The sequence below is a fragment of the Stylophora pistillata genome, chromosome 13 (genome assembly GCF_964205215.1).
Source record: "Stylophora pistillata chromosome 13, jaStyPist1.2, whole genome shotgun sequence".
NCBI lineage: Eukaryota > Metazoa > Cnidaria > Anthozoa > Scleractinia > Pocilloporidae > Stylophora > Stylophora pistillata.
The window spans coordinates 9,401,419-9,425,565 of record NC_142531.1 but is presented as its reverse complement, the minus strand read 5'-3'; the positions used below and the strand labels follow the sequence as shown (position 1 = coordinate 9,425,565).

Sequence of the window (24,147 nt, the reverse complement as noted above, 5' to 3'; positions counted from 1 at the left end):
GATAGAGACAACAACAAAGGCAAAATAAAAGGGTTGTCTATCTGAGCTCATGAAAAAGAAAAAAAAAGACAATACTTGTTTTTGCAGCTGCCAAATTTTTTTCATTTCTAATAACCTTTCTAAAATTTAAAAAGTGTTGATAAACTATGCATTCAATTAAGATAACATCCGTCTATATATATGGAGAACTACTCGGAAAAACAAGATTTTTAAGTTGACCGTAAAGTAAAACGTGAAGTACGAACTAATTACTACAATGAACCAAATCGAATTCATTGGCTCAAAGTTCTAAAATGTTATTTTCACTAAGACTAAAGCTTATATCTGGGAGATGATTTCAAGTTAGGAGAAAACAATTTTCTTAAAAATTACGGTGTAGGTTGAATTTATTCACATTTACTCAAATATCTGAACGCGATGGTTATAACGATCAGTCACAAGTATCCTGCCATCACTAAGAACTGCCGAAGATGTTGGATATTGGAACTCTCCTGGCCTGCTCCCTTTTTTTCCAAAGTTTGTTACAAATCTACCACGCAATTCAAATACTTGAACTCTGTGATTCTCTCTGTCACAGAACATCAGGTGTCCAGCCTTGTTAACTGACAAAAAACGAGGTTCATTGAACTGCCCATCCCCGTCCCCCTTATTTCCAAAATTGTTCAAAGAATCACCTTTTATATCAAACACTTTGATATAATGTTCATAACTGTCTGACATTATGAGATGTTTGTCATATTGAATACAATGAAGACGAGCAGTAAAATCTTCACCATCACCAAGTTTATACAAAAACTGGCCATTAGATGAAAAGGTTTTTATACTGTTGCCCGTATCAGCAACAATGATATTTCCATTCCCGTCAACAGGATTACTCAGCTGGTGATCAAGATTTCCTTCACCACCAAACTGGTTCAGGTACTCACCTTGCTCATTAAACAATTGAACGCTGTGGTTTTCTTTGTCCACTATTGTAATGTTATTGTTCGTATCATGTGCTATGCCAGAAGGGAAATTAAACTCTCCCTTATTATTACCCTCACTACCAAATGATCTCAAGTAAGTTCCATCACTGCTGAATACCTGAACCCTGTGGTTACCAGTCTCCAGTCACGGCGATTTCATCTCGTTCATTCACTCACTCCATATGGACCGGCAAGCTTTCCAACTGATGAACCTTCTTGTCCAAAAAGATAACAAGGGTCTGAACTGTTTGGGTCTCGCGTTGACAGCAAATGGACTGCCTCGAATATGTTCTTCATTTGCTTTCACTGATAGTTGGTTTTTTCCTGTGTCTTTGAGGAAATATCTGACTTTGTAGCTACCATCTTCGTTACCTTTGAATCGCACTTCCGTAGCACAGTCATAATCTTGTTGATTTTTGATTCCCACCATTACACAGTCACGCTCGTGGCGACATTGTTCTCCCTCTATATTTCTTGTTGTTAATAAGAATTTCGATGGAAGGCCAATAATCGCTTCAGTGATTCCTTTTCCTTCGGCAGTTGACTGATGAGCGATAGTTTTATTCACAAAGGTCATAAATGAGCCGATGCCGTCCGATTTTATACTATCAAGTGCTGTTTTGTTTTCTTTGAAACGGAATTGACGAAAACCTTCAAGGTCAGACGAGGCTTGTTTTCCATAATCGCTGACTTCTTCCGGTAAGACCTTGTTCTGTGATTTATCTAATTGTGTGACCTCGGCATTGGTACCTCGTTTTCAAAAATGTTTCAGTTTTTTCGATCGCTGTTGTTAGCAGTTTCACTTGACGGTTTATCTCGCATTGTTGAGCTCCCACACATCCAAGGGATTCTTTTCGTTGTGTTTCAACTTTGTTTAAAATTTCCTTTTTTTTTGTTTCAATGGCTGCGATCGTGTTTTCAGCAAGCCCGGTATGGATGTCTCGTTTCACTGCATCAGCTCGCGCCTCAAGACAGTTACACTGTCTCTCATGGTCAGCGGTTTTAATTTTTCTTCTGTTCAATTTTTTCCTTTTGCGACTCGATTAAAGACTGAACTTGTAACTTGCGTTCACTTGCTGCATCCTCTACAAGTATATTAATGTGACCATCATGGATAGTTGCAACACACGAATTACAAATGGCAACATCACAGTTCTTGCAAAAGAACCCCGGGGGGTACTCGATATATTCCTGGGTGGGGGAAGGTCCGGCGCGGCCCCCATACCCTGACCCTGTTTAAGACAAATATCGCTGATTTTCCTACCCTGTTTAAGACAGAATTCCGATTTTTGATACCCTGTTTAAGACATTTAATGTGCCTGGTATCAATGCTAAAATCAACGGAATTCAATATTAATTGAAATTAGAGCTTGTAAAAATTTTGCTATTTATCTTCCAAGAAAAGATATCCTGTTTAACACAAAAAGTGATAAATCGATACCCTGATTAAGACAAAAAATGATAAATTCGATACCCTGTTTAAGAGAAAAATCTCGAAAAACATACCCTGGCTCGCTGCACGTCCCCATTAAGCCCTTATAAGGGAGTACCCCCCTCGGGAAAAGAACTTGAGTTCTTCTTTTTCGTGATGCTTCTGTTGGAAAAATGCTGGCCGCTTTAATACATCTTCGATGTCTTGATTTTCAAAATCTTTCAGAGCGAGAACTCGATGCTCTTTATTCGCTTTGATTATGTTATGAGCAGTGATACACTCGTCACACCAGAACGCACAGCACTGAAAACAGCACGAACTGTGTCTGCTACATTTGTCGCAGTTTCCACATTTCACTCCAGTAGTATGGCATTCTTTGATGGCCAGCACATCTAGCAAACTGTTGATACGAAAGTTTGTGGGCAGATCCTTGAGGTTTCCACTGGTAGGGACTTGAACTTCTCTTCGGATTCAGGACAGAGAAATATATCATGGCGACCACTTGTTCGTGGGATCCCGTTCAAACAGTGAAGAAAAAAGCTGTGCAAACATGGCAGAATCTTTGGTTCAGTAAACGTTGTTACACACACAGAACAAGATACTTTACGGGGAAGATTGTCAAGCAAAATTCTGATATCCATGATCGAGTACAAGAAACTGACGCAGAGATGTCAAGTTGAAATAAGTCTCCCGCACGCAATGCAAAACTTTTTGGTTTTTAATTATCATATTTATCACTCAAACGATATCAATCAATCAAGGCGGGTTAAACAGGATAGAGATCACTGGGTTCTAAGAATTGTTTACAGATGTCTGTGGAGAGGTTAGTTTAAGGAAAGCTTGACCCATAACAGCGCCTAATTAAATGGTTGCAAAACTCAGGCTTACACTGAAGAAAATAAATCTTTATTGTCAAATTCCACTTGTAAAAACTTGCTATTCACGCTACTGTTTCCTTTCACTTCAAAGTTCAAATCATATGTGACCTCATCGCAAAATCAAGTGGAAATCGATTAACGTTTAACAATCTCTGACAGCGTGGGATCGAGGAGTAAGAATTCATGATGGATGAAGATCGCACTGACGGGGAAGAAACATTTCAAAACGTCAGGGAAAGATAGTCCAAGGTTTTTGGTCATGAACTTCACGAAAGACTACGAGTGTCTTCAGAATGTGAGGAAATTGGACTTTTGATCCTTGTGTTTAGATCTGTGAAAGAGTTTTTTATATGAAATTTCAGGGAGGAAATCAGATGTTTTCACGAAAATTTGAGCAGTGGTTTCCCCAGTTAATCATATTCTGTATGAAGTTTTGAAAACTCTTTTACCTTCTATTAATAGAATCAACGCATATTTACATCTACACGAACAATCTTAGGTGGCCATACAGACATATAGCAACGAAGGCAACAATTTGGGAATAATCCTTCACTTATGATACGACCGCTATGAAGAATTCTCGCGGTGTATTTTGCTATGAGTATGGTTTGGAGATTGTCTATGCAAAACTAGGGCCAGACGAATCCTTTTATTGCTCAGTTTTTAAACGAACTTCGCATTGCCATCAGCAATTCTGAATCGCTGCTACCCCGTAAAATTCCTATAATAACAAGCCCCACAACCCACTCGTCAGAAGCTGGGTTGAAAAATGAAAATACTGAAAAAGGTTCACGCTTTGTTTTTACTTTTATTATTGTTTTTTTTTTTTATGTTTTGAAGTTGCACACTTTTAATAATCTAAGAGCAAAATTTACACATTTCAAATAGCATATATATTGGCAATCGCGAATACATTTCTCCCATAACAATTTTTTCCTGTGTTGCGAAATAATCTTAATGAATCATTAGTCAGTTATAAATTTGAATTTAAAAAAAAGGACGTCCCTATGTATGATAAGTTATCGACTCTAAAAATAGCGACTTAAATTTTCACTTTTTATAAACATTTTCATAGTGTTCCACAGGACCCTTTCTTAGATATTCGCTTCCTTCATACCAGTTACTTTTCTGTTCTCTTTTTAAGTTTTACCCCAAGCGTACTTGTACATGGCAATAACGACTTCACCCAGGGCAAAAAAACTATGTACATAGAATGATCTGGTCCTATTTCAAACGTAGAACTTCTCAAGACCAAAGATGGCTAGACCTCAGATTACAAAGAACAAATACGATCGGATGTTTTAACTACTTCCTGAGATTATAAAAAAAAGTTCAAGCAAGTTTTATATTAGGTTTTGATAATCACTTAACATCGCTCCATCATATCAAAAGGTGAGGTTTAAAAAAAAAGTCGTTAGCAATTTTGAACTTCTGCTGGAGAAATTTCGTCCATTGCAAGTACAAACTACACAGCTTGAACATGATAAAACATATAAATAACAGTGAACATCCCATCTGCTCACCACAAGAGAGCATCAGAACGTTTTCCAAGAAATAAATAAAAGATTTCAAGCAAAATCCAACCAACAAACAAACGAACAAAAACCAAACGTCCTGTATCAGATTATTTACATTTGTAAATTAGAGTGACAAGTTGAAACTGTTCAATTTTCTTACTCTGAAGTTCAAATGACCGTTGTGATTTTATTCTACCTTTCAAGATTGTAAAATAAGGAATAATAGAAAACCCCAATACTACGAAATATTGACAGTATACTCGATGATAACCAGAAGTTCACTACACCCCATTCACAGACGAGAACACATGCCCACAAGTAACAGGGCACCTCACGGTTCATTCCCAGTTCCACGCAGTCTATCTTGCGTTACTTTGACTGGTTTTGCGAGTCCTTGTCCTGGAAATACAGGTCAGTCGTTTGTCTACGGCGATTTTATCTACAGCTTTCGTTAAGGAACTACTCGTCAAGGTGGTGGCAAAAATGTGTTCACGTAGAAGGCTTGATGTTACTGGTTGTCACTATGTCAAAGTGAGGTAATTGGTTGTATATAACCTACGCCAGCCAAGTTATGACTAAGTAAGTTAAGTTATTTGTTGTCTAAGTTGCAGTGTTATGAAAGAATTACAGGGAGGGAATGGGAGGGGAGCACTCTGTGGTCTTTTTCGAGGCAAAATCTTTAAATTCGCTATTCTTCTGAAGACACATTAGTTTCTGTCACGACATTAGTTTGTAACTATTCCTCCCCAGTTTAAAATACTCCAGTGGCATAAAGTATAGTGTACCCTATTCAAGATGCATGTATAATGACCACAGTAACTTAATTTTTTTCTCCACCCAGCGATTTAGGATTTGGGGTTTGTATTTACTTTGTTGAAGCGCAAACGAGATCAAAGGATACATTTATTCAACAGACGCCGATCCTCGTCAGTATGAGCTTCTTCTTCCAAGCCTTGAAGCAAAACCTGGGCAGTCTCGTACTTGACCTTACACTGAACAAAAATGAGAGTTACAACATAACCAAAGCAAAGCGCGCGCTCTGATTGGTCAATTTAGCGTCCCCCATTTGCCCATGGGTGTACGCTGCTGACGTGAGCAAAGGCAAAGACTTTTTCCGCGCGCGCTTGTTTTTTTTTGGTCGCGTAAGATTTGTTAAATAAAAGGGAACTCTTTAGCTACAAGGTATCAATGTTATGTTATAAAACAAATGGTAAACACCACAGCGTACACTATTGAGTTATGGATGCACTTGGGTGGTTTGCTAAGCACTCAAGAAGCTAGAGTCGCTCTAGGCTATCGCCTCGAGCGACTCTTACGCTTCTTTCGTGCTTACCAACCTCCCGCGTGCATCCATATCTCAATAGTGTACGCTGTGGTGTTTACCATTTGTTAAGTAGAAAGAGAGAAAAGAGCTGAGAGAAACGTTTTTAAATAGCTGGTTGACGAAACAAGGAGAAAACGTGACAAGAAACAACGAAGACGTGGAACAAACAAAAGAGGGTTAGTCATGCACCTCTTTTGGGTTTCCGAACAGCTCATCGAGGGCAGCGTTTTGACACTAAAGAATTGAAAACAAAAACAAAAGGAAAATGAATAAGAAATTCAAGTTCTAGCACGGCATCCACGAATAGCTTGCCTCAACGTTCAAGGTAGTTACCTGTTCCATGGCGTAATGATACATTAGCCTGTCAGCGCTGACCTGTGAGAAGGATGTAAGATGTCAGTATTTTACTCTAAGCCCAACGAAGCAGTGGATAGAAAAACAGTAAAGGTTGTGCCGGCAGAAAGCAGCATGGAAGACACCATGCCAACCTCGTCACAGCTCATCTCGAGGCTCTTGTAAACACAGGTCTAGGAAGCTAGTCCGGATATCAAAGTAACTAAACAACACCGATGGGGAGGGGAGGAGAGGGGGAGAGGAAGAGGGAGTAAAAAGCAGACTAGGGGCCGAGAATACAGTGAATATACGAGGCCTGGAGCACTGCCCTTTTTGGTGAAGTTTCCTAAAACTAAGATTAAATCAATCACAACAGCCAACTCCACGAAGGTAAATTTTCAAAGGGGCTCACTGGAATTCAGCTCACACGAACGAAACTCGTCTAAATCGTAGAGACGCGAGAGACAAAGTTACAATTGATATAAGATCTGCATATGACTCTTTGGTTGAGAAGGCATTGCAAGTTTAAAGCCAATCGCAAAGTGAACAGGAGCAAACCATGAGCAATTATGCTCAAGAAAGCTGATTAAATCCTAAAAGACCTTAACGCATACACGAAGTAGGCTCACCGTCATAGATTTTCCATCGAGTGTCTGTAGTCCAGGTTCCAAGAGCTGCTTCAGTTGTGACGCCTTTTCCAAACACTGGTGATATCGACCGTTCAAGTCGTTTAGAACTGAAAATTGTAAACGAAGGTAATGAACTCAATGCTTCGTTCAGGTTTGTTACACGCACATGTAGACGAGAGTAGGGCCCTCTAGCATCTATCTATCTCACCATTTTTGACGGCGTTGGAAGGTTTTAAGTGCCCAACTCTGATTTCTCCTTGTGCGAAGAGAAGAGACAGATTAAGAGCTCGCAGAGCTTTCACGTACAGTACCAGCTGTTCCATTTTTCTGCAAAGTTTAAGAACCTTAGTTAGCCAGATCTAACTTCGCTATAAAGTAAGGTCTGTATTTGCAAATCCGTGTACAGTGATCCTCTCCTTAACAAGTAGATTTCATCTTACTGTGGGTCTGTTCACAGCTACATCACAGATGACGTCGAAATATGGTAACAACACCAAAGTGGCACAGCCAAGAGTGTCACTGATGTTCTTATCCTTTTGTTTCGACATCTGTTATCTTTAACTGTACAAGACCCACCGAAAACTGGAATCTAATTGTTTTATCGATGAAAAAAAAAAAAATTAACAAATGGTAAACACCACAGCGTACACTATTGAGTTATGGATGCACGCGGGAGGTTGCTAAGCACGAAAAAAAGCGTAAGAATCGCTCGAGGCGATAGCCGAGAGCGACTCTTGCTTGTTGAGTGCTTAGCAAACCTCCCAAGTGCATCCATAACTCTCTAGTGTACGCTGTCGTGTTTACCATTTGTTTTATAACATAACATTAACACTTTGTAGCTAGAGTTCCCTTTTATTTAACAAATCTTACGTGACCAGAAAAAAAAAGCGCACGCGGAAAAATAGTCTTTGCATTTGCTCACGTCAGCGTACACCCATGGGCAAATGGGGGACGCTAAATTGACCAATCAGAGCGTGCGCTTTACTTTGGTTATGTTATAAAGAAAAATGTTGTTAATGGTGACGACTATGTATCCTCCAATTAACGAATGGTAAACACCACAGCGTACACTATTGAGTTATGGATGCACGCGGGAGGTTGCTAAGCACGAAAGAAGCGTAAGAGTCGCTCGAGGCGATAGCCGAGAGCGACTCTACCTTCTTGAGTGTTTACCAAACCTCCCAAGTGCATCCATAACTCAATAGTGTACGCTGTGGTGTTTACCATTTGTTTTATAACATAACATTGATACATTGTAGCTAAAGAGTTCCCTTTTATTTAACAAATCTTACGCAACCAGAAAAAACAAGCGCGCGCGGAAAAATAGTCTTTGCATTTGCTCACGTCAGCAGCGTACACCCATGGGAAAATGGGGGACGCTAAATTGACCAATCAGAGCGCGCGCTTTACTTTGGTTATGTTATAATATATCATATGTAAAACGATTCGAAACGCGTGTATAACTCAACTTGTCATTTAATTCCAATTTCTTACCTTAATTCGTCACTTTTCAGTCCAATCTGGTCGGCGAGGAGGCTTTCATTCTGAAAAAGAGAAAAACAGAGAATATTTATACACTATCTAAGACCTAAAACAATTCTTCGAGACTTTAACGCTGTTCAACTACACAATTCAACCCAGGGAGCCGAAAAACAACATAAATTCACGTACTTGTCGGATGGCCACAGAGTCTGTCAGCACTGTAAAAGGTGTTCCCCTGGCACTGATCACTTCAAGAATGGCATCCGTCAAAGACAAAACGAAATTAAGTTTCCTAACGCCCTCCGTGTGCTCCATCTGTGGTTTTTACAAAATAAAGAAAAGAGGCAGCTGTCATTTACCTTGGGTTGTTGGGGTAATAACTTAAAAAGTGGTTTTAAACTGACTTTCAAATGTCGCGTGATTCTATTCAATTAGTAATATCTGAGTTAGCTTTACAAAGATCTGTGATTATAAAGCGATCGCATCGAACACTCAACCCCTGTCCTAAGGAAAATCTCATCTAACCTAATGAAAAAATATTGGGTTTCTATTGTCTATTCAGACCTGACGATGAGCGAAACAGAGATTAGGTTCACTGAAACTTTGAAAGCTACTCTGACAATAATGGTTTCCCTGAATGTTTTCGTATATATTTAAATGAGAAATCTGTTGGAGCAATTTTAAATTGAGCGTGGACAGTGATTCAGGATTACAGTAGTTAGTTTCAATAAGCTCTCTCATTAGCATTATATATATATATATACTTTTAGTATAATTTCAGAGCTGAGCAAAGAGTTTCCAGCAATCTGATTGGTCGAGCGGTTCCGTATATGACGCTATATAAATCACTCTACGCGCTTTATACAAAATGAATGTTTTCGTATATATTTAGATGACAAATCTGTTGGAGCAATTTTAAATTGAGCGTGGAAAGTGATTCGGGATTACAGTAGTTAGCTTCAATAAGCTCTCTCATTAGCATTATATATATATATATATATATTTTTAGTATAATTTCAGAGCTGAGCAAAGAGTTTCCGGCAATCTGATTGGTCGAGCGGTTCCGTATATGACGCGAAATAAATCGCTCCACGCGCTTTATACAAAATGTTTAAATAAAATGTCAAGAAATGTTACTAAAATGTTATGAATTTAGAAATTTCTCTGTTGTTTAGAAATTTCTCTGTTGTTCAGCTCTGAAATTATACTAAAACAGTTATTCGCCTCAGGTTCGGTGAATGTTGTCGAATAATCCCCTTGACTTCGTCTCGGGGATTATTCGATGATATTCAACCCGCCTTCGGCGAATAATTGAGATATTCCTTTACTTTGATTTGGCGTTGTGAACGCGTTAGTGTTTGTTTCACCACAGTCAATGGAAAAGTTCTGCAATAAATCAGTTGTAATTATTTTCTTACATCTAAGAGAGTATCTTCCGGCAGTTCAGGAGCTATGAGGGCTATTGGGCCTTCCATGTCGGGAGAAGACGCTTCGGTTTCCTGTGAACCAACCATAAGTCTCTTGGGGCTCCTGCGGGGGAAATTGTCTCCAAATCCGAGAGTAACCTTAGTTCCTGTCGAGATAATTAAGGCGTCAGGGTGAACGGTCTCTATGCAACTCACATGCAGTAGCAATAAAGTAGTTCTTACAACATTAAATTACCATAAACACATTACGAAGCAAATACTAAAAATCTCTCTTCATAAATTCTTCTTAATATGGTGCAAATCCTATGTTTACCTTGACTGACAACAGCAGGTTTCTGTCCATTCTTACTAGCGTTTGGTGAATTCTTCCCGAGCAGCAACACATTCTCCCTCGTTTTGGGCGAACACGACCCAACCGTAAAAAGACCCTTCAAGGGCTTCATCTCATTGTCAGGATCAACTATGGGATCTCTAGCCTCCGTACTATGGGATGTCTTAGTCGGTGAGCCCGGTATGGTTGGAAGACCTGTTGGGGAAGATGAAATAGGCGGACTTTTTCCCCTCAGGCTGTGAATCCACCACCTGAGTTCCGACGAAATACGGGAGTTGCCCCTGTAGCCCCTAGTTGGAACCCTGGTGATGTCAGCAAGCTTCCCTTCCTTGGAAGGCCCATTGCTAGTATGGCGGGCGAGCTATGCACGCGTATGATCTGCTTAGTCTCTGCTCCTGGTTCAGAGAGGTCTGTTATTGGGATGCCCATTCCAGAACTTGAATGACGAGCCAGAGCTGTCAATATCGGCGAGCTGTCTGGTGACTGAGTAACCGAAGGCTCAATATTTGACAGTGCTCTTCGGAAGGTCCCAACTGCTGCTTTACTTGCCAGTCCCTTGTTCGCAATTGTGTTAGAGAATCCTGCAAAAGCTTTCTGGTGCAAGCCCAAGGTCATCTCAGACCCCTGCGCTTGCGCATTAATAGCTTGAGCAGCAGCAGTGAGAGGGATAGAGGATCCCTTCGGGCTAACTTGAGCTACTTGCCTCTGTGTTGCTGGACTGTTTTTTTGGCTACTGCTACTTTTCAATGCACCTGGGCTACTAGTTGGGCTATTGCCTACTGAGGGTTTAGAGGACGGGGTACCAACTCCCTGCTTTCTAGGAGTCGTGCCTGAACTTGCTCTGCGGTGAGTGGGGGACAGAGAATTTCTAGAAGATGCCTGCTTGGGTAAACTTCCAGTGCGTGGAATGGGCAGAGGAGTGGATGATGGCTGACCTTTTTGTGCAGGTCCTGGAGAGGAACTTGTGTGCTTTCTTATTGGGATCTCAACTGGAGAGGATTCTGCAGATGATGGAGATGACAATGGGGAAAGGGCGGGCGGGGCCTGTACCATGGGGGAAGGGGGAGAGACTGGCGATACTGACTGTGGTGCACCAACAATAAAGGTGGCTCTCTGAGGAGTGCGCAATGATGGAGGGGAAGGAGAACGTGGACTAGTCACAGTCGTTGGAGGTGATTGGCTAAAGACAAAGAAAAATTATAATATTATTTGTAGGTCCTAAATAAATCTGGAGAATTAATGACAAAGAATACTTACCAGTAGAAAGGAAAGAGCGGATCAGAGTGATGCCTCTGCTGATGATGTCCTGTTAAGAGATTGAAATTCATCAACTTATGCCCTACTAACGACAAGAGCAAAATGACAATTCTCATTCTATCCATCGTCTATTTCCAATGGTTTAAGTTCTAAGAATTTGGTTTTAAATTAAACATAAGTCCCATAATGATACTTTTATTCTCATCACTTTTCTGCTTAATAGTGATGAATAGTTGAAATAAAATTATTTACCAGTCACTCTTGAGAGTGATAAGCTTCATGAATCATTCTCATTCAGTGCAGTTCTAATTTTATATGTAATGGTTCAGAAAGTCTTGATACTGAGTAAATTTTATCTGGATAATTGTTTCTACTGCTTAAACTAAGAACACAAAAAAATGACTTATTAAAGTGGATATGAAGACTCATTTTCTAGAAGAAAACTTAAACCTCTAAAAACTTAAAAAACTTAAATCTTAAATGAAAACTTAAAGAAGAAAAGTGAAAACTTAAATCTCTAAAGGGTCAGTGTAGCAACAAAAAAAAAAAAAAGGTTTGGAATCATGTTCAATTGGGTTGTATAACAATTTTACTTTGATAATGTCAGGGTCATGAGAAATTCTTGTTTTCACAGTCCAGTTACAACTACACAGTCATCTACATTTTTCTTTTACAAAATTCTAATAGCAGAGTTATGCTGCATGGCAGTTTATATTAAGAAGACCTTGGCAAAGATTTTGTTTAGGTATAGGTGTGGCTTGAGATGTGTGCTGTACATTAACAAATGTGAATACTCACTCGGAGTTTCTGGATTAGATGGAACAAGCACAAAACCCTAAATGATAAAGATGAATATTAAACTAATTAGAATTACAAAATGTACAAAGAAACAAATTTCTCAAGGAGGGGGAAGGAATAATAATCAAAGTCTAATGATGAAGAGGGGTACGTAATCTCATACACATAAAATCCAAAATAGGGGATAGTTTATGCACTCTGGTCTGTGATAAACTGCCATTTAACTACTTTATTTCAGTCTCAGAGTTTTGTTTCCTTTGAAATGGGTATCATCAGGTCGGTCAGATATAAGGTAGGGGAACTGCAAAGAGGGCTGTTTTGGGGAACATTCCCCAGGAAAAATCACTGTTGTATAGCACCTGGTACAAGGAGGGGGTATTAGCCTTCTTCTCCAATGCTGCCCTAAAAGCTACAATGTGCCATATCCTCTGCACTGGACTAATACACAGGCTAGCTGGATTAATACACAGGCTAGCTAATAAGTACTCTCAGACAAACCTCAACAGCTAGTTCATCATCTTGAGCTGCACTTGGAGGGTAGGCACCTTGAGAACTAAGCTGTGCACTAGAGTCTGAAATAAAAATACAAACAGATGGATGAGATAGAAACAATGGTCAGCCATCCTGACTATTCCTGTTTCCCAATTCAAGTTTTGACAATCAAGCACTTCTAAACCCTACATGCAATACTTACTGTTCCCAGAGGTGCTGATATTCATGACTGTGGGAGGGTCCTGAGTGGAAATGCCAGTGCCATCATGGGGTGGAGTGATGCGATGAAGAAGGTCGACTCTTATGTCACCCAAAGCTTCTGCAAAGTTCTGTTAAATTTAATTCAGAAATTTAAAAATAAGGATACTAAGAGTTGATTTTATTTGACTTCATTGTCAGGAGAGAACCTTGTTCAAAAACATTGTCTGATTCATGTTTTACTATCTTGATATGATTCATTTGGCTAACCATGCCATGTGTTCACATTAACTGGTTGTTATAGTAGCTTATTGCTAAAGAATAGATTTGTATAACATTTGCAGAAAAATCCAGGCCCAGTTGTTGGCACATGAGAGTTACATAACACTGTTTACTGCACACACTCTCTCCTGGGGGATAAATGTCCCTGTAATAGCAATAGTAGGTAAAGTCTGTTTACGAGCCTAGTGGCCCATTAGGCCGGTGCTTAACTCCGGTTTCTGTAGCATGAAGTGGACTAGGAGTGTCTCTACTCCCCCCTGGATGGGATGCCAGTCCATTGCAGGGTTACCCCCAGCCTTAAATTGCTGGTACCCATTTATACACCTAGGTGAAGAGAGGTACTGTGAGAGTAAATTAAGTGTCTTGCCTAAGAACACAACACAATGTCCCGGCCGTGGCTCGAGCCCGGACCACTTGATCCAGAGTCGAGCGCACTAACCATGAGGCCACCGCACCTCCTCAATAGTAATAGTAATCAAAGTTTAATGTCTTTACGTGGCGCATGGTTACCCATATTGCCCAAGCCACATGTAGGAAATGCAAGACAACAACCCACCCATCCCACCCCAGGGGAGGACATCCATCACACAGTAATCGCGTGCGTGGGAAATTAACGTCTCCTACCCCTAACCCTGCAGGAGACGGGACCTCTATTTATTTGTCCCTATCCGTGAAGACTACAATATCTAAACCATTTCTTGATGTTATAGAAAGGCAGCATATTCTTCTCAATTATTTTAAGACCTTGAGTGTTGGTCCAGCCGGGGCTCGAACCCTCGACCTCCCGCAGATCAGTCCAGCGCTCTATCCATTATGCTAACCGGGAGGCAGTTAGCTTAATGGATAGATAAACTTGAAGTCTATCTGCTGGAGAGAAAATCATCCTGCAGACAATTGGAGCCAAACCTTAAGGGAGTCTTGACTACTCAGATAACCTTCCCTCTCTAGACAGCTGCTTGGACTGTGCACCAACCCTTCTATAAGGACAAACAATATAATGTTATATAATGATGGCACACTTACAGGGGAATATGAGGGTGACCTTGTTCCATGAGGACTTCCAGAGTGTTTACGTTGGTGAACTGGGACAGCAACTGGGGTAGCTGAAGACACGTGGATAAATTTTGAAAAATTTAAAATCCCAATTGAAAGCAAAAAAGAAACATTCTCACAACGATTTCAAAAAGTTTTCCAATTCTCAAGCTGTCCATGGACATTTCCAGACAGCAAAAGTTAGCTGTGTCTAAAAACATCAAAGCTTCTAATATTTTTGATATATAATTTCTGGCACTCAAATCTTAAGTAGCTGGGTTGCTTTTAAATGTTAAAGTAATCAGAATTTCCAGAAAGATCAGAGCCAAAATAATTGAGCCTTTAATAGACAGGATCATAGTAATGGATTTCTTTCTGGAGCAAATATCTCATTCATTTTCTTTCTTTGTTCTTGTTAACTGCTTGCCTGCTCATACAGAACATTAGTAGCAACAGTAGTTTTGATCTCGCTTACATGCACGATGGGGAACTCTGCCAATCAAGAAGGAGTGGGCAAAGAAATCCGCTGCAAACCAAAAGATAACTTAATTTACATTTAATACTCAACACTGCTGAGACAGACAAAGTGAATGATGATATACTCTAGTTCTAACACTGCCTAAGAAACTTGTTTTGTAATGAAAAAACCTTTTTCAGCTCAAAGTGATATTGTTCTCTTCTTTCCTCCGTCAGCCTTGTACTCAGATCATCAATTGAGCATGAGTAACACAGTTCATAGACTATATATAATAAGAGTTGTTCCTGGCACATGATTTAAATAACACAATTTATGGTTATATGAGACAACAAAATCATTTTTGAAAAAAGAATCAAATGTCCTCATAATTATATCTTAGCCTCTACCTCATACAATTCAGCTTCAAATTGCTTTGAACAAGCTTTGCATTTGTCAAGTGAACAGACTTCTCAGCACATTAAAGAAAGATGTAATAATTCTTTACCAAAATCCAGCCTGTCACGAGGATTCCTTTTTAGTAATCCATTGAGTAGGTCCTTCAAGTGGTTTGAAGTACCAGCTGGAATACTGAGGTTACAAAAAGCAGCTGTTTACGTTTCATGGATAACAGTCCCAATATTAACAAATAATGGTAATCAAACATAGTACAGTGAAATTTAGTCTGAAATTTAGTCTGAAATCAGACAGATGATTTCAAAATCAGGTGAGTGTGTAGCATAGGTTTGATTTGAAATCACAAGTATGATTTTAGACCAAACCAAAGTTGTACAACACAAAGTTAAATTACCACTTAATTGCATCCACTTTAAAATCACAAAATTCAGTCCCTCAAATACAGGACTTGACACTAACTTTTTAACTTCCTAGCGAAGTAGCTAGTGATAAGTGAAATGTTACAACAATTTCAGTTATTTTGCTAGCTAAAACTGGCTGGTGGAAATTGAAAACCACTAGCCAAGACTGAATTTCTAGTTGTCTGTGGCTAGTTGGCTAACGTTGGTGTTAAGCACTGTTTTTAGTCCATACAAATATTTGATCCAATACTGAGCTGATTTGTAAGAGATTTGCAAAAGTTGTTTTTCATTTTCAACTAATTTGATTGGTCATTTGAAACAAGCCTTTAAATTTGATTAGTTGTTGTGCTTTGGTAAAGGTTTCTCATTGGCTGGGAAAAGATGTGATTTAGAGCAAAAAATTGGTGCCATTCCTGAATAAATTTCACCAATGACAGCCACATTGGATCACTAGTGATTTCAAAAATTGGATCTAATAAAGCATGAAATGAATATCATGACGATAGCTTTCCCTAGTACGGTAATCAGATTGCATATTCAACCAAAAAGCAACACAAAACTACTTTTAGATAAAGATATACATGTAGAAAGCATTCAAAAATTATTCACATCTATGCCCTTTGGCCACTCACTTGGGAGAAACAGATTTGCTCTTTTCATAAAACTTCTTTAACTGCTGAGGGCTGTTTGCCTGGAAGATAACAAAATCAAAAGAATCCTTGATTTTCATTTATAGTTACTTTGATAAAGTTTGTTACAATTGGTTTTTAAATGCCATGGCATGTAAGAGCACCTGAAAGGGAGCTTTACCAGTGAGGCACTGGTAAACAATTGTCGCTACACTCCAGAGATCAGCTTTGGCATCATATCCTTTGGACATTATAACTTCAGGAGCCTTGAATGACAAAAGAGAAACAAACTTGTCAAATTAATTAATATAGAAAGTGTGCTAAGGAATTAGAATTTTGAATAGTACATGTCACTCAGTAATCTTGAAATATAGTTAGATGCTTTAACACAGAGTTCTATCAACAATTGCTGTATACCGATAATATCAAATAAGAATTCTAAAAAGTTCAAAATGGCAGTAATTTTCTTTTTAAATTAACCACTTACACTTACAAAGGTGGTTTCACCACTACCTATTTAATTAAAGGTGAATCCATATTTTTAAATGGCCTCTAAAGACTGAAACACAGTCATAGTAAAATTCATGCAACTTGAGAATACAAAAGATCTATTTTAAAATATACAAGTATTAGTAGTTTACACAAACCATGTACATAGGAGATCCACATAAAGTAGCAGCCATCATTTTACCAGGGAGAAATCTTGCAAACCCAAAGTCAGCTTAAATAATAATTAAGAAAAACTAAAATCAATTTTTTATCACTATAAAAGTAAATACCTCAGAAATCTGCCACTATACCAGTCCTGATCCAAAATAAGAAAGGAAAAGGAAGAGGCTAGTAACTTGATGTTGTAAAAAGCTTCTTGTTACAGAATACTGCGAGAATAATTTAAGACATTAAGGCTCATCTCAGAGAGGGTTCCCTATAAAGAAGTTTGACACCATAAGGGTGAAAGATTGAGGTTGAACTGAGGCCAGATGGAGAGTAAATACCCAGACAGACACCTAGAGAGCCCCTATTATTGGTTACACCCAATGAGACATAGAAAGTACCTCCCATCCAAAACTTACCAATCTTTATTTTGATCTGTGATGGTGAGGGTGTGGTTGTCCCTGCATAGTGCAATAGTAGATTCTGAGGCTTTATATCTCTGTGCACAACACCTTTGGATTGCAGCGTGCACATGGCAAAAGCTATGGAGAGCCAAAACGATTCAAAGAATTGAATATCATGATATGTCAGAATGAATACATTACAGCTACATTCCAGCTGAGAGACGATGTAAATTTGAAATAAAATATCAACAGTGGGATAAAATCAATGAAACCCATACCTATTTGACGTAAAAAAATAGGGATGGTATCTTCACTAAGGGTTCCCTTTGTTGTGGAGAAAAATGCAGGTTTATAATATGTCGATTACCCTTCAATAACAATGTAAGTGTACTTAAAGTTTGATAACCTGTTTATTGTAACAAAACTGAAATATTCTTAGCATGAAGGTAGTCTGCAAGATCCCCTCCATTGCAATACTGTTGAATTAAGAATCACTACTGCTTAACTTGAGAATAACACCCCTTATTACACAACTCGGGGAGTCAGAGGGCCAATAACTAAAATCAACCAATCAAAATGCTCTATTACCGGTCCAATATTCTCTAAGTATTGGACCGGGCACTGTCCCGAATGGTCCCGCACTTGTGTCCCTTTGAACTTCAGTCATATAATAAATCTCTTATTAACCAAGCTTGCTCGGGACCGTACTGGAAGAATATTAGCCCTCGGTCTTTTTTGTACGGACCAAGCGCAGCGAGGTCAATACTGTTAAGAAGTTGGGCCAATATTCTCCCAGTACGGGCCTCGTGCTTGGTTAATAAGATATATTTATACAACACAAAGGGGCAAGAGAGTGGTAAACAGAAGGAGAATATGTGACATAACAGCAAAATGTCTGAAAACTCCACTGAGGATAGCAAAGGTGGGGTCCTGATCCTGGTTTCCGTTTAGCAAATTTCATGTGTCAAGTATTTAAAAGGGAAAACTTCAAACCAAGGGAATAAGGTGGCGAACAACAGGAGAACATGTGACAAAAGAGCTCTCTATCTGAATAAGGAACACCACAGGCCATCAAAACTTTGGTGGAATAATCTGTAACTCTTTGTTCTGTGTTGCCTTGGTACATTTAGTACTCAATGCAAAGTGTGTGTCAAATATTCGGTGACATAAATTTTAATTACAAAGAAAAAAGTACCCAATGAACAAAGGTTACTAACCTCCATAACAAGAAAGACATTGTTGGATGTTTCCTGAAAGATATAAACAGTCAAAGATAACGTATAAAAAAGTTGCAACTTTTACAATAAACTTAATAGTATTGTTAAATCCTGAACCACATAGCATGACCGCAGTCAATGTTTGTGACAAAGTTGGATTAATCATGATAAAATGACTAAAAAAAATATATAATTTTCCACACAAAATGATCTTTATTCAAAATATATAAGGTAATGAGTCAAATTATACTCCAAACCCAGAGGTAGAGATAGTGAAAAAAATTTTGATCCTAAACGGTGGAAAGTACAAGTTTTTGATAACGGTTTCTACTTTGCTCTCCATTTTACTTGAAAAGAATGGATTTAACGAAACGAAACGAAAATTTTAACTAGTGAAATCACAGGTTACTAGTTTGTTTCGTTTCGTTTCGTTGAATACCATAAGGCTACCGGGTTATGGTATTTAACGAAACGAAACGAAAATTTTAACTAGTGAAATCACAGGTTACGAGTTCGTTTCGTTTCGTGGAATACCATAAGCCTACCGGGCTATGGCTGATTCGCGCTTTGGTTTTGAAGCGTTACTGTAGCTTTGAAGGATTCTGATGCATGGTGGCCGTTTACTTTTGTCCTGGTTGCCACAGGAAGCAAATCAAACTAAAAAACAAATACAGATTTTTTTAAATATTGAATAACATTTGAGAGTTTAACGAAATTTAACTTACAATTCGTAGGGCATTCCATACATCTTATAGATCTTTTCGTGATCTCTGGCTGACAGTTATTTTGAATATTGGATTTTTCGCGACTTTAAATAAAAAGATGGGCTGGTCCCCAGACTCCCTGGGACAACGCTCTGGCGCCAAAACAAGAAAACACTAAGTGCAAATCACTCCGCCCGAGTGCGAAAATTAAGAGTTTAACTCTAATTGAGAAACGAATTGTCATTTAAGATTGAAAGATTCATGCAAGTGTTCATTGTTCTTGAATTTATCTAAGCTAAAGTAGTCCTGCATCAAGCTCTTCCTTTGTTGCAATCAAACACAGTTTGTGAATAGGTCTGTCGTACTCTCAGTCTCTTGTTTTGATTCTCACTTTTCGGACAAGGCCGTCGTTTCCAGGATAGGTGCCTATAATACGCGCCATTTTCCATTCACATCTTTTGTGTTTGGGATCTAGCTCCAATACAAGATCACCGGTCTGAATGTTGTCTCGCACGCGAAGCCACTTGTTTCTTGGTAACAAGTTTGGGGCGAAATACTTCATCCAACTCCTCCAGAAATCAGCGACTCTATTTTGTGTGCTTCTGAGTAATTGTCGCGGATTGGTTCTTTCCTCTGGTTCTGGCTGTGGCGGTGGATTGTGATGGCGTAGAAGAAGGTCGTTGGGAGTGATCGGTGGTACTTCCCAGATATCATCGGAACTGGGGTACAGCGGTCGTCCGTTGACTAGGAAGGTAACTTCTGACAAGAATGTTCTCCATTGTTCCTCGGAATAGGCTTGGTTTTTGCAAGTGGCGTTAAGTGCTTGTCTGACTGACTTAATTAGGGTCTCAACAACTCCGTTTTGGTGACTCGCATGTGGTGTGTTCCACTGCCATCTGAACTCGCAGCCAAATTTATCGGAGAGGACACTCTTTATCTTAGGAAAATCCCAGTTCTGTGTGGTTTCCTTTAGGTAACCTTGAGCACCTACAAAATTTGTTCCATGGTCTGACCAGCATACACTGGGGTATCCCCGAAGGCAGGAAAATCGTCGAAAGGCCATCAAGAATGCATCTGAGGTTTTATCAGTGACCAGTTCTAGATGGATCGCACGTGATGTCATACAGGTGAAGATGATCACTTGGGCCTCTTTTAGAGTCGTGCGGCCAAGTTTAATCTGTATCGGTCCGAACATGTCCATGGCAGTGTTTGAAAGTGCCGGGAAGCCAGCTGCTACTCTTAGGTTTGGAATCTGTCCCAGGAGCTGGTTGAGGGGCCTTTTTCGTAGTTTTCTGCATGTGACACACTTTGAGGTGACGGTCTTACCCATTCTGCGGAGTCCAATGATCGAACATCTTTTTCTGGCCTCGTGCATTAAACTCTTATAGCCACAGTGCCCACGTCGTTCGTGGAGAGCACACATAAGCAAGATTACAAACGGGTGGTCTTGTGGTAAGATAATAGGCTTTCTCAACTCTTCAGGGAGAGATCTGATAGCTTCAAGGCGACGATGCGCACGAAGAAGGCCGTCTTCACCCTTCTTTGCCACAAGTTTCTAATCCAATCTCCCTTCGTCGTCGGGAAATTGTCTCCACTTCAGAAGACGGGCCTCGGCAGCCTTCAGTTCCGGAACTGAAATGGATCCTGACTTCGGGTTCATTTTTCGTGCGTTGCGAATAAAACGACAGACATAGGCAAGCGTTCTCCGTATTTTGGAGTACGTAGAACAAGTTTTCAACAAATGTGAAAGGATAGGATTTCCTTCAGATTCAGGCTGATTTACTTCAGAGCATACTTCTGCGAAAGCATTGTAATGTTTACTGGCTTTTTTCTCTTTTCGAAATGCTTTCTTCCCTTTTAATGCTTTCTTCTCTTTTAATGCTTCGGGATCGTCCACGTGAGCGTTAACTTGGGTGTGGTCTTGAAAGTTGGGCCATTTATTTCCCGGCAATTTTAGAAAGGATGGTCCCTCCGACCACTTCACGAGATGATTAAGATGAATTCCTCTCGTTAGGGCATCTGCAGGGTTATGGTTAGACTTGATGTAGCGAATTTGGTCTGCCCCAATTGACTCTTGGATTTCAGCCACTCTGGTAGATACAAAATACAAAGGGTCTGAATTCCCGTGGTGGCGTTCTGACCCAGGACAAAACGGTTGTTGAATCGACCCAGAAGAATCTTTTCCAGTCTTGGGCTTTTGTCAACTCCAAGGCCTTTACGCATGTAACGTATATCCTTGCAAGTGCTAAAGAGCCCAACAGTTCCAGTCTTGGGATGTTTTCTTCATCAACGGTGCGATGAAAGCCTTTATCATGACTGGAACACATTGGTAGTCTCCACCAGTAAGTTTCCATCGTAGGAAGATTACTGCACCATAAGCCTGTTCCCCACCATCGGAGAATCCGTGAATTTGAGGCACACCCACTGCACTGCTTGGTTTTAGCTTTCAAACTGAAATGACAGGAGATCATTTTATGGTCTGAACATTCTCTAACCATGTTTGCTGAAAACTCTCGTGGAGGATGTCGTCCCAGCTGTAACCTGAACTCCATAGTGCTTACAGATCAATTCTGAACTTGATAGTAACGGGTGAAACAAGTCCGATGGCATTCCAGAGTTGAGCGAGAAATTTCAAGCAGTTTCTTTTGGAGAAGCTCTCCAATAGGCCAACCACGTTTTCTTTCTTGAAGGTAAACTTATCTTCTTCATCCCATTTGTGGCCAAGCAGATCTGTAAATCTTTCACCGCCAGACAGATCGATTTCAGAGCAGCTGGAGTGCCACGCCTTAATTTGAAACCGGCTTTTTCCGAGGATGGTGTCAATTTCTTTCGTTATTTTCTTGGCTTCTGTTGAGTTACTTTTGGAGCCCGCGATATCGTCCACGTACGCGTGATCTCGCAGTTCCTGGGCTGCGTCCGGAAATTCGACTTGTGAGACTTTGGCTAAGTAATCGATGGCGTTTGAGGCGATATCTGGTGCTGGCTTGTCGCCGAAATTTAATCTGAGCCATTGAAAGACTGAAGGCGTTTCACTTTTCTTGCTTCTCCACAAGAACCTATGGAAAACTTGGTCGTCAGGGTTCACTAGGACTTGATTAAACATTTTTCGGATATCACCCGAGTAAGCCACTTCGTTCCATCGCCAGCCCATAAGTACATTGGGAAGACTGTCAATGTAAATAGGTCCTTTCTCGAGGTGATCGTTCAGGGAAAGACCGTCGGGACCCTTTGAAGACGCATCGAAAACAGGGGGGACCTTGGTGGTTTTCTCTGGTGTGAAGACTGCTTGTAACGGCAGATACCATTCAGGTTGGCTGTGATCAACTTCTTCTGTAGGAAATTTAATTATGAAGTCTTGTTGCAACAGCTTTTGGACTTCGCCATTTACGATTTCGAAGCATCCTTTTCTCTGGAACGATTTCTCGGCAGACTGCATTCTTTTGAGGGCAATGTCATAATTGCTGCGTTTTGGGGGTCCATTCTCATTCCAAGGCATTCTTACTTGGATTCTCCTATCTACCAATGTAGTTGAATCAGAAAGCGATTTGACGAACTTGTTTTCTCGTAGCACGTTCTCACTACATGTACACAGTTCTGTTGGTTTAACCCCCAGCGTGTCCTGATAAAGTAGTTTCTTAAAGTCGTCTTCAATGCTCACTGTTCCGACTTCAACGGACTGTATCCTGTAACTGTTAACTTGTCCTAAGACGTACCAACCGAAGCAGTTGCATTTGGCAATCGGCTCTCCAGGTTCTCATGACAAGGTATGAATGTCAACGAATGCATCGACGAAATCTGTACCAATTAGAAGATCTATTGTTCCCCCAGATAGATGCAGTTTGTTCGCCACTGGTTTGAGATGAGGGAAGTGTTCAATAGTTCCCTTCGAGATCGTCTTCGCGGCACTACAAGGTTTCTTTATAGTGTATACTTCCAGTGTATTTCTGATATCCGCTTCTATGGTCGAGGCAATAGTGATTTCGATGATTTCTGAAGCTTCAGACCTCTTCTCTCCACCTGCTAGATTCATAGTAAGATGGGTAACTTCCTCAGCTATTCCAAGTCGTTCAGCTGCATTCTTTGATAGCAGACTTGTGTTTGATCCGGAATCTATCATCGCTAGTATTTCAAAAAGCGTTCCACCTGAGTCCATAACTTTGATCTTTTGGACAGGACATAAACCAGTGATGAGCTTGAAATCTTTCTTGTGGTTAGTGGCGCAGTTGTACACCCAACCGCGTTCGCCGTTACCCGTTCCCCGTTCCCCGTTCCTCGTTACCAGTTTTAGTAACATCCGTTGTCGGGAGTGAAGTCTTAAGTCAATTACTTAACACTTCGCTTTCAATCGAGTTTGCCTACCCGCCAAAATGGCGTCGTAAACAGTAACAATCTATATTCACACCTAAACAGTATATGTATTACGAAAACGATCTGAAATTTGCATGGTGTTTCCTTGAAAAAGAGAAGGCGACAGTCCTTATAGTAACCGAACTGAAAGACACTTAAACAGTAATTCACAAACGAGGGAATCCTACCTTTAAAGTTAACCAGAAAACCTGAAATATTTTATTTAATTCACGTAATCTAAGACGAGCAACACAACGAAGTTGAGAGCGTACAAGTTCTTCAAGAGCTATTTCAAATTGCGTTATTACATAATGCGTCAGCAAAGTTATTACATTTCACGTTTAATAGTTATTACATTTTGCGTTAAGTAATTTATTACATTTTGCGTCGATGTTATTACATTTTGCGTTAGTATTACATCTTGCGGCGATTGTTATTACATTTTGCGTCAGTATTACATTTTCCGGCGATTGTTACATTTTGCGACGTAACAATGGAGTCGACATGTATGCCTAAAATGCCAATGGAATTCGGGGAGAAAGG

At 39.9% G+C, this 24,147-nt stretch overlaps 2 protein-coding genes and 2 pseudogenes across 3 annotated transcripts; all 4 read right to left on the bottom strand.

Moving 5' to 3' along the window:
* Positions 1–354: 354 nt before the first annotated feature.
* On the bottom strand, positions 355–3,079 carry LOC148717524 (E3 ubiquitin-protein ligase TRIM71-like; annotated as a pseudogene).
* A 984-nt stretch (positions 3,080–4,063) lies between these two features.
* On the bottom strand, positions 4,064–18,763 carry LOC111344569 (serine/threonine-protein kinase ULK2-like; annotated as a pseudogene). Its single transcript, XR_015994989.1, has 22 exons — positions 18,554–18,763; positions 17,352–17,474; positions 16,926–16,999; positions 16,443–16,544; positions 16,282–16,340; positions 15,340–15,422; positions 14,853–14,903; positions 14,369–14,448; positions 13,068–13,194; positions 12,872–12,945; positions 12,374–12,410; positions 11,576–11,624; positions 10,301–11,498; positions 9,979–10,133; positions 8,750–8,875; positions 8,573–8,622; positions 7,287–7,405; positions 7,079–7,185; positions 6,450–6,491; positions 6,306–6,350; positions 5,694–5,784; positions 4,064–5,231 (listed from the first exon to the last, which is right to left on the bottom strand). The product of XR_015994989.1 is annotated as a serine/threonine-protein kinase ULK2-like (transcript).
* Positions 18,764–19,624: 861 nt separating this feature from the next.
* LOC111319218 (uncharacterized) lies at positions 19,625–20,587 on the bottom strand. The gene has a single exon (XM_022922033.2). It carries the CDS (start codon positions 20,585–20,587, stop codon positions 19,625–19,627), a length of 963 nt encoding a protein of 320 aa, XP_022777768.2.
* A 225-nt stretch (positions 20,588–20,812) lies between these two features.
* On the bottom strand, positions 20,813–23,374 carry LOC148717523 (uncharacterized). The gene is made up of 3 exons (XM_088743726.1): positions 23,059–23,374; positions 21,819–22,959; positions 20,813–21,347 (listed from the first exon to the last, which is right to left on the bottom strand). Exons 1-3 carry the CDS (start codon positions 23,372–23,374, stop codon positions 20,813–20,815), a joined length of 1,992 nt encoding a protein of 663 aa, XP_088599852.1.
* Between the last annotated feature and the right edge of the window lie 773 nt (positions 23,375–24,147).